Source organism: Ictalurus punctatus, chromosome 25 (assembly GCF_001660625.3).
Source record: "Ictalurus punctatus breed USDA103 chromosome 25, Coco_2.0, whole genome shotgun sequence".
Taxonomy (NCBI): Eukaryota; Metazoa; Chordata; class Actinopteri; order Siluriformes; family Ictaluridae; genus Ictalurus; species Ictalurus punctatus.
In genome coordinates this window covers 8422732-8437394 of record NC_030440.2, presented here as the reverse complement: position 1 = coordinate 8437394, position 14663 = coordinate 8422732, and the positions used below count along the sequence as shown (strand labels likewise).

General features: G+C 38.5%; 1 protein-coding gene across 2 annotated transcripts; it reads right to left on the bottom strand.

Annotated features, from left to right (window-relative positions):
* Positions 1–1391: 1391 nt before the first annotated feature.
* On the bottom strand, positions 1392–13154 carry vipas39 (VPS33B interacting protein, apical-basolateral polarity regulator, spe-39 homolog). 2 transcript variants are annotated; one of them, XM_017456131.3, is made up of 18 exons: positions 13025–13154; positions 12678–12770; positions 10384–10480; positions 10155–10286; positions 10014–10040; positions 9804–9922; positions 8904–8996; positions 8756–8789; positions 8554–8656; positions 8361–8388; positions 8131–8204; positions 7962–8037; positions 6591–6713; positions 6439–6480; positions 5197–5373; positions 4708–4797; positions 2266–2370; positions 1392–1846 (listed from the first exon to the last, which is right to left on the bottom strand). In XM_017456131.3, the coding sequence occupies exons 2-18, from the start codon at positions 12768–12770 to the stop codon at positions 1826–1828; spliced, it is 1434 nt and encodes a 477-aa protein (XP_017311620.1). In that variant the 5' UTR covers positions 13025–13154; the 3' UTR covers positions 1392–1825. The 2 variants fall into 2 exon arrangements, with proteins under 2 accessions (XP_017311620.1, XP_017311621.1); XM_017456132.3 differs by having other exon boundaries at positions 12678–12784; positions 13025–13067.
* Between the last annotated feature and the right edge of the window lie 1509 nt (positions 13155–14663).

The following is a 14663-nucleotide window of genomic DNA, read 5'->3' as shown; positions in this document are numbered from 1 at the left end:
TAGGTAAACGTTGCTTATTAAATTAATCCATATAGTAAGCTAGTTAAACTTTAGCTGGCTCTGACCAGGATGAATAAATTGGATGAATTAAGTGCTTCAGCACGATTCAGATGCTCAAACTGACATATACCTTGATGAACTTTCTACAATGAAAAAAACCCCCACTCATTTAAAAAAAAACAGCTAGTTGAGCTGAGGCCGGAACCTCATTCTTTGGTTTAATAAACCTGCATTTTACTGCTGCACTATCCTAACACACATACAAAATCTTCTTAACTACTATAGATATTGTGCCTGTACTACGAAACTCAATTACACTAACTTTATATTTTACATAATCTTGTAATTAGAAACATATTTTTATGTGAACCATTCCACCACACATTCCATTTTTATTGTACTGTATTCAGCTACAGTATGCTGTTCCATGCGCCACCTGGTGGTTATTGTGTGAAGCACAACAAATTAAATTAAATTCTTAGAGCGAAAAAAACACGCATTCTTAAAGGCCACGTGTGTGTGTGTGTGTGTGTGTGTGTGTGTGTGTGTGTGTGTGTGTGTGTGTGTGTGTGTGTGTGTGTGTGTGTGTGTGTGTGTGTGTGTGTGAGAGAGAGAGAATGTGAATGCGTGCATGGTGCTCTGCAATGAATTAGCATCCTGTTCATGGTGAATTCTCCCACCTTGCAGCCAGTGTTACCGGGATTGGCTCTGGACCCACCATAACCCCGACCAGAATAAGGTGATTACTCAAGATGAATATATAATAGCCAGGACAAGAGTGTAAAGCAAAGATCAAAGTATTGTCCAGGTGGGAAACTGGTGATCGTGAGTGGTCACTAGGACATTTGTGATCAGTGATCAGTTGTTGGGAACATGGGCTTGTACAAGTACAACTCAGTCAGGCTTTACACAGTGGTGAGGAGTGAAAGAACCTGCTTTCTCAACTTATATAACCAGTAGCCGGAGAGCTGTATGGAGTCCAGGACAGTGGTTAATGTCTGCTCAAAAAGTCACTACACTCTTTTCTGAAATAAGGTTGCTAAAGGATTCAAAAAGTCACCAAATCTAATAATAAAGTCATTAAGTTGACAACACTTTGACCCATTGGCACTCATGTGGTCTCACAGGCACATCCTCCCAAACACCACCAATTCCCGATAAGAATAACTTGATAAGTAATAATAAAACATTTGTCCACTTTCACCGTTGTTTCATCGATGAAGCTTCTTACTTTTTTTTTTTTTAACCTGGCTCTTACATACATAACCCGAAAAAAAAAAAAAAAAAAATTCCTGTATGGCATTGTTTTAAAGAATCTTTTAGTTTTACCCTGAGAGTTACCCTGAAATAAAAAGCAATGTAAAATGTGTGCTTTATTAAATATCAAACAATTGACCATTTTAAAAGGTTTTTATTAAACACTTTAATTTTCACTCTTTTTTTAATATAAAACATAAGTTCATCAGGACAACTGACTTATGGACAAAAGGTAGGGTAGATTAGGAATGTTTGGTATTTGTACATTTCAGATTTTGTTGGCAAAAGGGCACATGGCACCTCTACATACATAAGGAACCAGGAAAATAAATTTTAAAACGGAAATGGTAAATTACAAGGACAAAGCAAATGAAACGTGTCGTAGTTGCCATGGCCGGGTTGTTGGGCTTCACCGCGCCGTGGCTGAAAGCTCAGGCTACTCTCTGACTTGTCGGTGAAGTCACATCAGCCTTTCCTATGAAGCTCCTCTGAAGCACTGGCTGTCAGCTGAAGCTTTGATCATGACCATATCAAAATGTCTGTATAAAACATCTCTTCTATCCAAATGTCAGTTCTTCCATCGGATTTGCTGTTAGGGAGGAAAGATGGCTTAATATTAGAAGAATGAATTTATAAGCACGAAATCACACCCAGTGAACACAAATATAAAATGGTTATTACTATATTTCTTTTTTTTTTTTCTTTTAAATACTGAGGTCCCGAAGCAACTACTTCTGTAATTCTTTTCTAAGTATGTTAATATTTTCTTTAAATGTTTTATTCTTCTTACATCACATCAACTTGCCACTGACCATTTTTAATTTATTAAAGAATGACACATAATACTTTTTTATCCATTTATAGTTGCATTGAATGTTATAATGGCAATAAACAGTTGTTCCCACACTAGCTTCGTTTTCCCCCCTCTCTGTAAGAAGGTAAGAAGACAAAAAAAAAAATGCAGGTTATCATATTCCTGAAACTCACTCTCATGCTGTTTCCTCTTACCATGTTATTAAGGAGCTCCTCGATGTTCCTGTACTCATGTGAACCTCGCTCCATTTTACCCTGGTACACAATCAGCTGCTGACGGTCTTTCAGGTCTTTGTATGTCTGATGGAGAATAAACAAACAAAGATAAATAACTAAATAAATGAATGAATGAATGAATGAATAAATAAATAAATAAATAGTCAATAATATTTCATCGGGGCAGACAAATACATAGGAACTTCGGGGTAAAGCTGTAACATGGGAAAGTCGTCATGTTTTGTGGTTTCTCTGTAATGACAAGGTGCAAAGAGAGGCTGATGAGGAAACTATAGTTTATAGCTGCTATAATGTAAGTGATAACAGGAGCTACAGCAGTGCTTGAAAGTTTGTGAATTTGCTATATTTCTGCATAAATATGACCTAAAACATACGATTTTCACATAAGTCCTAAAAGTAGATAACGAGAACCCAAAATATCATATCTGTGAGTAGCAAAAGTATGTGAACCTTTCAGTTCACACCAGCTTTCAGTATCTGGTGTGAACCCCATCAGTCCTACACATCAGCTTTGAGGAATTTTAACCCATTCCTCAGTACAGAACAGCTTCAACTCTGGGATGTTGGTGGGTTTCCTCAAATGAACTGCTTGCTTCAGGTCTTTCCACAACACGTCTATTGGGATTAAGCTTTGACTTGGCCATTCCAAAACATTTACTTTATTCTTCTTTAACCATTCTTTGGTAAAACGACTCGTGTGTTTAGGGTCATTGCCTTGCTGCATGACCCACTTTCTCTTGAGATTCAGTCCACCGACAGATGTCCTGACATTTTCCTTTAGAAATCGCTGGTATACTTCAGAATTCATTGTTCTATAAATGATGGCAAGTTGTCCTGGCCCAGATGCAACAAAACAGGCCCAAACCATGCTACTACCAGCACCATGTTTCACGGATGAGAGAAGGTTCTTATGCTGGAATGCAGTGTTTTCCTTTCTCCAAACATAATGCTTCTCATTTAAACCAAAAATTCTATTTTACTCTCATCTATCCACAAAACACTTCTTGGTTGTCCACATGATCTTTAGCAAACTGCAGAGGGGCAGCAATGTTCTTTTTAGAGAGCAGTAGCTTTTTCCGTGCCACCCTGCCATGAACACCATTGTTGTTCAGTCTTCTCCTGATGGTGGACTCATGAACATTAGTCAATGCGAAAGAAGCTTTTAGTTGCTTAGATGTTACCCTGGGTTCCTTTATGACCTCACAGAGTAGTACATGTTCTGCTCTTGGAGTGATCTTTCTTGGTTAATCACTCCTGGGGAGGGTAACAATGGTCTTGAATTTCCTCCATTTGTACACAATTTATCTGACTGTGGATTGGTAGAGTCCAGATACTTTAGAGATGGTTTTGTAACCTTTTCCAGCCTGATGAGCTTCAACAACTCTTTTTCTGAGGTCCTCAGAAATCTCCTTTGTTCATGCCATGATATACTTCTACAAACATGTGTTGTGAAAATCAGACTCCGTCAGATCCCTGTTCTTTAAATAAAACAGGGCGCTCACTCACACCTGATTGTCATACCATCGATTGAAATCACCTCACTCTAATTTCACCTTCAAATTAAAGTGTTAATCCTAAAGATTCACATACAAAAGTATATGTTTCAATCATATATTTGTGACAGGTTACAGCCATTTTATAAGAAGATAATACTTCTGTATACATATATTCATAAGTTTAAAGAGCTTATTTATTTCAATTACACACATTTTTCCCCACTGCCCTGAAAAAAAAAAAAATTTCTAATTAAAATATGTATTTATATATTTCGTTAGTGTTGCGTCTGAACAACCAATACAATTCAAGATATTCAACGTGGTCATGCTATGTTTCAAGTTACGTCCTTCCATGTTGTCTTCGTGTTTAAATGTATCTAGATTTTTTTGCCTATTCAACTATACATATACATGTTACACTGTTGGATTGGTTCCCAGACTTTAGCATATTATTTCAGGTAAGTTATTTAATGAACTTTTTTCTGGGTATTAAACAAAATTTATTATTTATAAAAAACATAAAATAAAAAAACAAATCTTAATTTAATGGAAATGTAACTGATGGAGAAAAAAAATCAAGCCGACAAGTAGTTCAAGTTCTGTCATGCACCCAAGTGGACCAGCAGTTTCTTTCAAGTGGCCTGCATCTGAGGACATCAGCTTGGTACCTTGGTAGTTCAGTGTGGCTTACAAATACATTTACATAAAAGTAAACACTTATCAGTCTTAGCCATTAACTCTAACTAAACAGATCAAAAGTATGACACATTCTTTAAAGAATGAGAAATTGTTAGGAGGTGTCCAAACTGCTGTGGTATAAAATTAAATATTGGGCTCCATAATAAATTTATAATTTGTTCACCTCTGAATAATGCAATATACACTTCAAAAGGGTTGCACTCACGTTGATGACAACGTCATGGCATTTATACTTCTGCGCCAAACTGAGCTTCAGTTCTTGGTCATCAATCAGGGTCACATAATCTTGCAAGACCTAATAAAGCGAGAAGGCGGTTACACATACAGAGAGACAACGATGCGACACGTACAGAGACAACGATGCGACACCTTGAGACAACGATGTTACACATACTAAGACACTGATGCACTGAAGGCTACATGTTGAGAGTGCAATCAAGCACAGAAAAATAAACATGATCACCAAAATACCCAAAACATTGTATTCAAATTGGCTCATAACTTAGCTAGATACACAAACCCCAACAGTTCAAATGTTCATAATATTTGATAACATGTCTCTGATTATAGGTGAGTAGTCTGGTGTAATATACGTGTTGGTAAACCACAGCTGTTAAGCAAAAACAGACTAGTAAACAGACTTTGCTAACCAGCACCCCCTGCTGAGAGAGGCTTGTCACTTGAAGAGATGTACCTGAACAGGAGCGTTGTTCTTTTGCAGGATATCCACCACTCGGTGAAAGCCAATGGGGGATCTCTTCTTGGTGTATCCCAGCCAGTTCTTGGTGTTGAATAAACTGTCCACATCAAACCAGTTTTTCAATTTTGCCCGAGCTCCGAGTGCTGTAAGGACGTACTGCTTTTCTGAAATCTAACGAAAGAAAATATTCTGTGGACAATAATTCCCATCATAACATCAACACACGTAGTTCTTGATATATTATATCCATCCATTTAGGACGGACACAAATATTTAATTTTCATTTTTGTACATTAGGTACACCAGCCATGCACCTGTAATCTTTGGCCACTTTATTAGGCTCACTTACATATAAATGTACTTTGCAGATAAACAACTACTGATTGTAGCTTATGCACAGACGATCAGCCCAGCACTATATCAGAGGTTATTAACTGGTAGTAATGGTCTGAATGAAGACCTAGCAAAGAATTTCTGGGAACTAACCAAGCACTTAAAAAAATACTGTAGTGTATCTGATTGATATATGAAGTAAAATAAACTGGCTGTACACTCTAATTTAGTGGGGTTTTTAAAATAAAAAAAATACAAATATAAAAAAAAAAACCTTAAAAATATGAGCCATCACATCTTCTGTAGCAGATCCTCAGTTTTGGCTTGCACCAATCACGTGCATGTATGTATGTATGTATTTATTTATTTATTTAGGCAGTTCATCATGAAAGGGAAACCTTTTCACATAGATTTTGAAATTAATTTATGGCCTGTTGAAGAAGAAAATTGTCGAGGAAAAACCAAACAATTAAAAACAAGTGGACAGGAAAGTGTGTGTTTATTCTCCGATTCAAGATCAGAACAGTCGTCTCATGTGGTCAGAGTAAGAAGTTTAAGCTGATTTCTCTTATTCATGGCTATGAACTTATCACTAATGGTTAACAGCATTAAAAGGGAACTGCTGTCATTATTCAATCATGTTAGCTGCTAATCTGGACCTTTTTTTATGTAGCTAGACAAATTTTACTTTAATATCCCTGCTCTACTTCATCAATCAACAAAAACAAACTACCAAAGGACCACTAGTGACCATTGGGTTGTTGGTCCACTGTTAGTACAGCAGTGACAGTAACATAACAGTATGGCAGTGCAAGTGCAAAAAAACAAAAACAACTGATTTCAATTGTGAAACCTTTACTGCAGCAATGTGATCTAGCTTGAGAAATATGGAGTGGGACTTACTCTGAAAGTTTTTCTGATGTTAGCTGGACTGCTGAATGTACCCTGCATATAAAAACAAACACCAAAACTTCTCAAATGTGCATATAAATATCTACAATAAGTTTGTCATAATGCTAGAAATGCTGTAATATGAATACCATAAATATGCTTACCTCAGACTCTCCATAGTGGTAGAAGCAGGAGTAGTACAGAGTGGTGATAATGGGCATGTTCAAGATGGAAGCTTTTCTGGGGAACTTCTTAAAAATCTCTGCCTCACCCTTCTTGTCATTAGCCTAGAAAAAGCACACAGAATGTAGTCTCATAAATAAAATATTAATGGGATTATACACTCACTGAGCACTTTATTGGGAACACTACACTAATACTAGGTACGGCCTCCGGTTTCTCTCAAAACAGCCTCAATTCTTCATGACATGGTTTACACAAGATGTTGGAAACATTCCTTTGAGATTCTGGTCCATGTTGATGTGATTGCATCACTCAGTTCTGCAGATTTTTCAGGTGCACTTTCATGCTGTGAATGAAAGGTGTTCTACTGGATTCAGATCTGGTGACTGGGAACGCCACTGAAGAACACTGAACTCATGGTCATTTAACCAGTTTGAGATTACTTTGCTTTGTGATATGGTGCATTAATATGCTGGAAGTAGCCATTACAAGATGGTAAATTGAGGCTATGAAGGGATGCACCTGGTCAGCAACAATACTCAAATAGGCTGTGGTAGACATTCCCCACATCATCAGACCACCTCCACCAGCCTGGATTGTTAACACAAGGCAGGTTGGGTCCATGGATTCATGCTGTTGGCACTAAATTCTGATCCTACCATCTGAGATCTCAGCAGAAATCGAGATTCATCAGAACAGGCAAAATTTTTCCAGTCTTCAACTGTCCGGATTTGGAGAGTCTGTGCCCACTGCAGCCTCAGCTTTCTGTTCTTGGCTGACAGAAGAGGAACCCAATGTGGTCTTCTGCTGTTGTAGCCCATCCACCTCACAGTTTAGCTGTTGTGCATTCTGAGATGCTTTTCTACTCACCACAGTTGAACAGAGTGGTTATCTGAGTTACTGTAACCTTTCTGTCAGCTCCAACAAGTCTGGCCATTCTCCGTCGACCTCTCGTATCAGCAAGGCATTTCCGTCTGCAGGACTGCGGCACACTGGATGTTTTTTCTTCATTGCACCATTCTGAGTAATCTCTAGAGACTGTTGTGTGTGAAAATCCCAGGAGATCAGCAGGTAAAGAAACATTCAAACCAGCCCATCTGGCACAGACAATCATGCTATGGCCAAAACTTAGCTCACATTTTCCCCCATTCTGATAGTTAATGTGAACGTTACCCGAAGCTGCTGGCCCGTATCTGCATGATTTTGTTCATTGCACTGCTACCATACGATTGGTTGATTAGATAATTGCATGAATGTGTAGGTATTGGGGTGTTCCTAAGAAAGTGTTCAATGAGTGTATCTAGCTATGCAAAATTCGTGAAACCAACAGGTTTCCCGTGTGTTAAGGTCACCTCTATGATGATCTGTCTTTCCAGGAGTGTGTAGTGGTCTTGCACATGAGTGGCATCGTCTTGAGAAAAAGGAAGACTAATAACAAACAAGATAAAGAGAGACAGTCAGCACCTCACATCAGCGTTACAAAAGATGAGTTATACTGCATATTTGTTGTACTATATATACCCAAGAGATTTTTTGAGGAAGTCTCTCCTTTCAACTTCGTCTTTAATATTCATATGCTCCTTGTACTGCATCAACTATGAGTATTAAAAAAACCCAAAATAAAACACGCGGTTCAGTGCTGCATATCATACAATTTGTCATTACATTTTTGGAAAAAAGAAACAATTAAGGAAGTTAAAATGTGAAAACTGATTTGAAATAAGTCGATGGTAAAATCAGATGGCACCTACCGCCATATCCTCTGTTCTGCCAAGTGCCCTATTACAAAGTCATTTGATAAGAGTTGATTACAGTGTAAAAAACGCAGTTATACAAATACAGCTTCATACACACATACAGGCAAAAAGCCATTAACTAGTCTTACATCAACAACCTAGCTACTAATCAGTAAGAGTTGAAATAAGTTAAAAAATGTCCACTTACTTCATTAACTCCACCAAAGGCTTCTGCTCTCCCATTTCTTTCAGATAATGAACATAATGCCGCAAAGCTATTTCCCTTAACATTAACTCTCGGAAGAGGATTTCTGAAAACATACCATATCAAAAAAGAATGAAAAATGAAAAGCATTAACCATTACAAAAAAAATAAATAAATAAAAATAAAATCAATAATACCTGCCTACCTTTATCTAATGATTTCTTTAAATATATTAAGACCTACAAGAGGAGAAAGCAATTCATATCAATGACCAGGCACTAGGTCCCACAGCATGTATGATCATTATCAGGCTGAATCAAAAGTGTGGATGAAAAGCAGGATGAGATGCTCACAGCAGTGATGACGTTGCCATCATGAGCACTGACTGCTTCATCCAGCAGCAGCAATTTGTCCTGTAATGAGCGAAACCTTTCCAGGGAATATGCCTGCACAAATATACAGCATCATCATCATCAGCATCAATTTCACTTCGGCTCTTTATAACTATGGCCAGCTCTCACAGGGAACTTACCCTGTATATGACGAAAATAAAAACATGTGCTCCGTCTCAATTCGCCTACTTATACTATGCACTAAAAATATGCACTCTTTTGATGAAAACAAAGTACATACTTTTGAGTGTGTATTAAAAGAGTATTCAAGTATTGGGACATACTAACATGTCGTGTAAAGGATGAGATCGCTGTTACCTAGTTACACTGTCACGCTAAACAAACTTCTCTTTGCATTTCAGCTTTTTTTTAATGTGACAATAAAAAACTCTGGTTAGTGCTTAACATTTCAATTCTCACACTTAAATACTAAAGGTTGCATTCAGTGAAGCAAACCATGAGAAAACGCCACCTCCCTCGCACAAGGAGTTGTGGGTGATACCTTACACAAAAAGCTTTGCCAAAGAATGTGTTACTATTTGTTAAACAATTGTGAATCCATTTATTATTAGCCTTAGATTATGTGGAGCGTCCACCATACAACTCCCTTTTGAACTAACTGTTACTAAAGAAACTATGACAAATTGGAATGAGTGCAGACCTATATAAGATACTGTACCTGTGATTTGAATTACTGCTGGCACTACTGTCAGAGCTGCTGTTCTAGAAAATTAAATCAACTTCTTCTGACCAATCAGATCCAAGAATTCAACAGTGCTTTGGGAAATGGTGGGGGTGGTTTAGGGGGATGATACTCGCACTGGGGGAGGACAGGGGAGTTCATTGAACATTACCCCTTACCTTTCCTTTCCGCATCCTCCTTATGGTCTCTTCAGGGCTCCGATCACTCACATAGTCCTGACACTCGGACTTGGGTCTGCGCAATACTGGCGCGTATACTCTAGCAGACGTGTCAAAAGCTAAAAAGCAGAAACGGACCTCAGCATGCTGTGCGCAACACCTCTATATTACAATACTCAGTCTTAATGATGCTTGTGTGTTTGAACTTACATTCAGAAAATGAAGGCTTGCTCTTTGCTGATGAGAAAGAAACAGAATTAAAAAAATGATAAATAGGGTAAAAAAAATAGAGAGCATTTAAACACACACACACACACACATAGGAAATGCAACATATGATCTGATACTCACCTCTGAACAAAGAACTTAAGGAGTATACAGAGCCTTGTTTGGGTAACGAGGGGGCCGTGTTGATTTTTGGAAAGCTCTGCTCTCCACCTGTGCGGATACTGGAGGCCGTCTCATTGACAGACCAGGAGATACCTGACGTTCAACAGCAAACAAAAGTCCAAAGTAAAGACCAAAGTCAAAGGTATTCTGTGGAAAGAGCTGGAAGTTATGGGTGTGAGTTTTATCTTACTTCCAATAGGCTCGCCACTCCAGCTGACCTTCTCAACGTCATCATCGTCGTCGTCGTCGACCAGGATGCTGTTCACTGCACGCTTGGATTCTTTCAGCTAAACAAATAAAATCAGTCAACACATGGAAAATTAATATATTTCAAAAGTAAAGAAATAATTTAGATGTATAAATAAATACACAATATCCAAAGCACAAATTCGGAAATTCATGAACAGCTTTTTTGCTGCATGACGTTGTAATTTTAGTAAGTGTTGGGGGGGCGTGTTAGTATTGATCATGTTACATTTGTGAATATAATGCTTTGCAAGAAAAAGAATTAAATTACAAATAAAATGTTCATTGTCCTCTTTAATAATTAGCAACTCCAGAGATCAGGCTGATTGTGTACTGATCCCCAAACAAAGCCAGTGGGTACAGAAAGTATTCAGTTCAGTTTTGCACACTTTACTGTGTTATTCATTTTATTTGCAGATTTTTGGGCATTAATCTGCTCACAATACGCCATAATGACAAAGCAAAAGCATGTTTTAGAGTTGTTTTTTATGCATTAAAAATCAAAACTAAAATAGCTCCTTTAGATGAGTTTTCAGACCTTTGGCTAGGGCACACCGAACTGAGCACAGGTGCATCCTGTTTGCTTTGAAAAGGACTCTGAGAGCATGAGGAAAAATATTGAGCTTTTTGGGCTGAACTTCAAGCACTACATCTGGTGAACACCAGGTCCTGTTTATAAACTGGCTAATACACAATATGGCCAAAAGTTTGTGGACAGCTAACCATCACACCCAGGTGTGTTCTCTCCTCAAAGCTGTTTCCACAAAATTGGAAACACACAATTGTATAGGATGTCTTTGTTTGCTGTAGCATTACAATTTCCCTTCAATGGAACTAAGAGGCCCAAACTAAGAGTTGTAACATGACGATGTCCCTGCGCACAAAGCAAGCTATTTGGAGACATGGTTTGAGAAGGTTGGAGTGGAAGAACTCGAGGGTCCTGCACATATCCCTGACATCAACCCCATTAAACACCTTTATGATGAACTGGAACACCAACTCTACCCCAGACCTCCTCACTCTACATCAGTCCCGACCTCACTACTGTTCTTATAGCTGAATGAAAGCCTTCAAAGAAGAGTGGAGGTTATTCAGTCTGTACAGTATTTTATTGTGATTGTTGTAGCCAAAAATGCTTGATTTTGCTGTGGCTTTTTAACAAATTTGCGATGCAACTTGCTAAGCTTCTTCTGGATTTTTTTGCACAATGATGTCTGTTGGCAAATGAGACCTTTTAAGTGTACTGATGTTCAATGTACATGAATTGAAGTTGGCTTTTGACGCATCTTGGCCCAAATCTGCTGAAAAGCTAACGTCATTTTGACAAACTTTTTTTGTGTGCTTGATTTTGCATTCATTTCTGTGATAGCAAAATCCTGGAGGGACCGATTACTGTAAGAGCAAAGGGGGAATAAATCTGGAATAGTACATATGGGTGTGATGGTCAGGTTTCCTGAAGCATGGTGGTGGCAGCATCATGCTATGGGGTTGCTTTTCATTGGCAGGGATGGGGAGACTGGTCAGAATTGAGGGAAGGATGAATAAAACCAAAAAATAGCAAGGTCCTTGCTCCAGACTGCCCAAAGCACACAAAACATGAAACCAAGACAATAATAGAGTGGCTTTGGGCCAAGTCTCTGAATGTCCTTGAGAGGCCCAGCTAAAGCCCAGATATGAAACTCATAGAACATTTGTGAAGAGACTTGAAGATGGCAGATCACATCCAGTTCAGCAAATGTGATTGAGAGAAAATCTTCCAGGAAGAGCAAAACAACCCAAATCCAAGTGTACACCACTTACCCAAAAGACTCAAAGCTGTAATAGTTCATGTAAACAGTGTTTTTCTCTTTGTCATTAGAGTCGAAAAGGTACACTGATTATATTTATTATTATTATTATTATTATTATTATTATTATAATAATACAACACAATAAAGCCTGCAAAAATTAAAAGGCGTACCGTACCCACTGTAGGTTTGCCCAAATATTGGATTGTAACTGCAGTGCCAAAGCCAACAATAAGCCATGGATAAGCTTTTATGAAGCTCATATAACATCCTTGACTCTGTTTATCAACAGATACACAGTACGGTGTGTCCAAACGTGAGGAACAGAGAGATGGTCGTTGTTTTCTGGAATAAAGCAAACATCTTTTGCTAGCATTCGACAGAAAACTCATGTCCACACCCCTGAACTCTGGAGAATGGGGGTGAGATGTCCCTCATTCATTCAGCTCACCTTGGTAAATTCATCGTCATCGTCCTCAAAGGTGAAAGCTTTGAATTTGGAGCTGTTCCAGTATTCATCGTCTTCCGGTTTAGCTCGGCTCATCTACAAGCACAAAACTGTAACCAGTTATTATAATAAACACCACTCACAGTTCCTTACCTACATGGACAACGCTATAACAGGGGGAGGGCTGCCTGCTTCCGGCTGTCATGTCTTTTTCAAATTGAGCTTTTAGCTGAAGATAGTACTAACAAATCCGCACCTCAACCCTTTCAGCAGGTAACATTACAACAAAAACATCTCTTACTGCCTCACTACATGACAATGATACAAACACTACATCCGAGCTGCCTTACCTTGGAGATAACGATGCGAAATCAGAGACATAAACGTCAGTTTTCTTGACTTCCGGGTAGCATTACGTCAGAAGTTTGTCAAAATAAAAGTCCGCCTAAGAATGTATATAATAAACGTTTCCTGACCAAACCAGCACACGTATATGTGCTTATTTAACATTCCTGATTTATTCCCCTCTTTGATGTTATAATAACCTGCACTCTTCTGGGAAGGCTTTCCACTAGATTTTGGAGTGTGGCTGTGAGAGTTTGTTAATTCAGCCACAGGAGCATTAGACACTGGTGTAGGGTGAGGAGGTCTGGGGTGCAGTCAGTGCTCCAGTTCATCCTAAAGGTGTTCAGTGGGGTTGAGGTCAGGGATCTGTGCAGGACACTCGAGTTCTTCCACCTCAATCTTGGCAAAATATGTCTTCATGGAGCTCTCTTTGTGCACAGGGGCATTGTCATGCTGGAACTCATAGTCTGGACCTTTTAGCTCCAGTGAAGGGAAATTGTAAAGGTACATCCTTGCTGAAACAAAACAATGGAAACCATCACAGAAAGTCTAATGGTTTCCACTACAAACACCATTACAAACCATCAGCCAATCATTTAAACCACTGGTCCTTACTGGTAACTACTAGACATAACATGCCACCAAAAGAAGGTAACAAATTACCAGTCGCGACCAACAGGGACCATTACAGTTTCCATTAAAGCCAGTACAATTATCATTATAACCACTAAAACATTACACATTCTGAATGTTTTTGTTGTTATTTTCAGCAGGTAACATAGAAAGACATTGTATACAATTGTGTACTTCTCAATGTGTGGCAATAGTTTGTGGAAGAACTTCATATGAACTTTTCAACATACTTTTGGCCATACAGTGTACCACGGGAGTAGGAATTACACCATTTTTAGCTCGATGCTTTCGGGTTACAACATGGTGGAAAAACCATGGATGCCTCCATGTTCACCTTTTGTTAGCAACAAGCTATAACCTTAACTCAATTGAGCATACTTTACATTTACTGAAGACAAAACTGGAGGCAGAAAGACCCACAAACAAGCAGTAACTGTAGTAAAATCCTGGCAAAGCATCTCAAGGGAGGAAATTCAGCATTTGGTGATGTCCATGGGCTCCAGATTTCAGGCAGCCATTGACTGCAAAGGATTTGCCAAGTATTAAAAATATTCCTAATATTTATGATTGTTGGTTTGTCCAATTACTTTTGAGCCTATGAAAATGGAGGGACTTCGTAAATAAATGGCTGCAATTCCTAAATCGTTAATGCGATTTTTTTTTTTGTTAAACTCCATGAATTAAATCTGAAAGTCTAGACTTCAATCCCATCCTGATTGCTTCATTTTAGATTCATTGTTGTGGTGTACAGAGGCAAAAATCACAGACCTGACTGTACATTTTCCTCAAAACAGCAAACGGTATAGACAGTGTCAGATTTAACAAGCTAATGTCTGTATGTTTATTGATCTAATGCACACACACTTATACACTCTAGTAGAACACATTTAAAGGCGAGAAGTGCTACGTTGTTTACTGTTGATGATTTGAGCAGCCATGTTGATTTGACATCACTTGCTGAACTCCCAGTTCAGAAGACCATCCCTAAGTAGGAACAGATTTTTCCTTCCG

Coding starts and splice junctions, on each gene's coding strand:
- vipas39 (XM_017456131.3), bottom strand. CDS start 12,770: ATGAGCCGAGCTAAACCGGAAGACGATGAATACTGGAACAGCTCCAAA. Junction 8,389..8,553: donor CCTTTGGTGGAGTTAATGAA/GTAAGTGGACAT, acceptor ACTTTGTAATAG/GGCACTTGGCAGAACAGAGG. Junction 4,798..5,196: donor AGAACAACGCTCCTGTTCAG/GTACATCTCTTC, acceptor TCGCTTTATTAG/GTCTTGCAAGATTATGTGAC.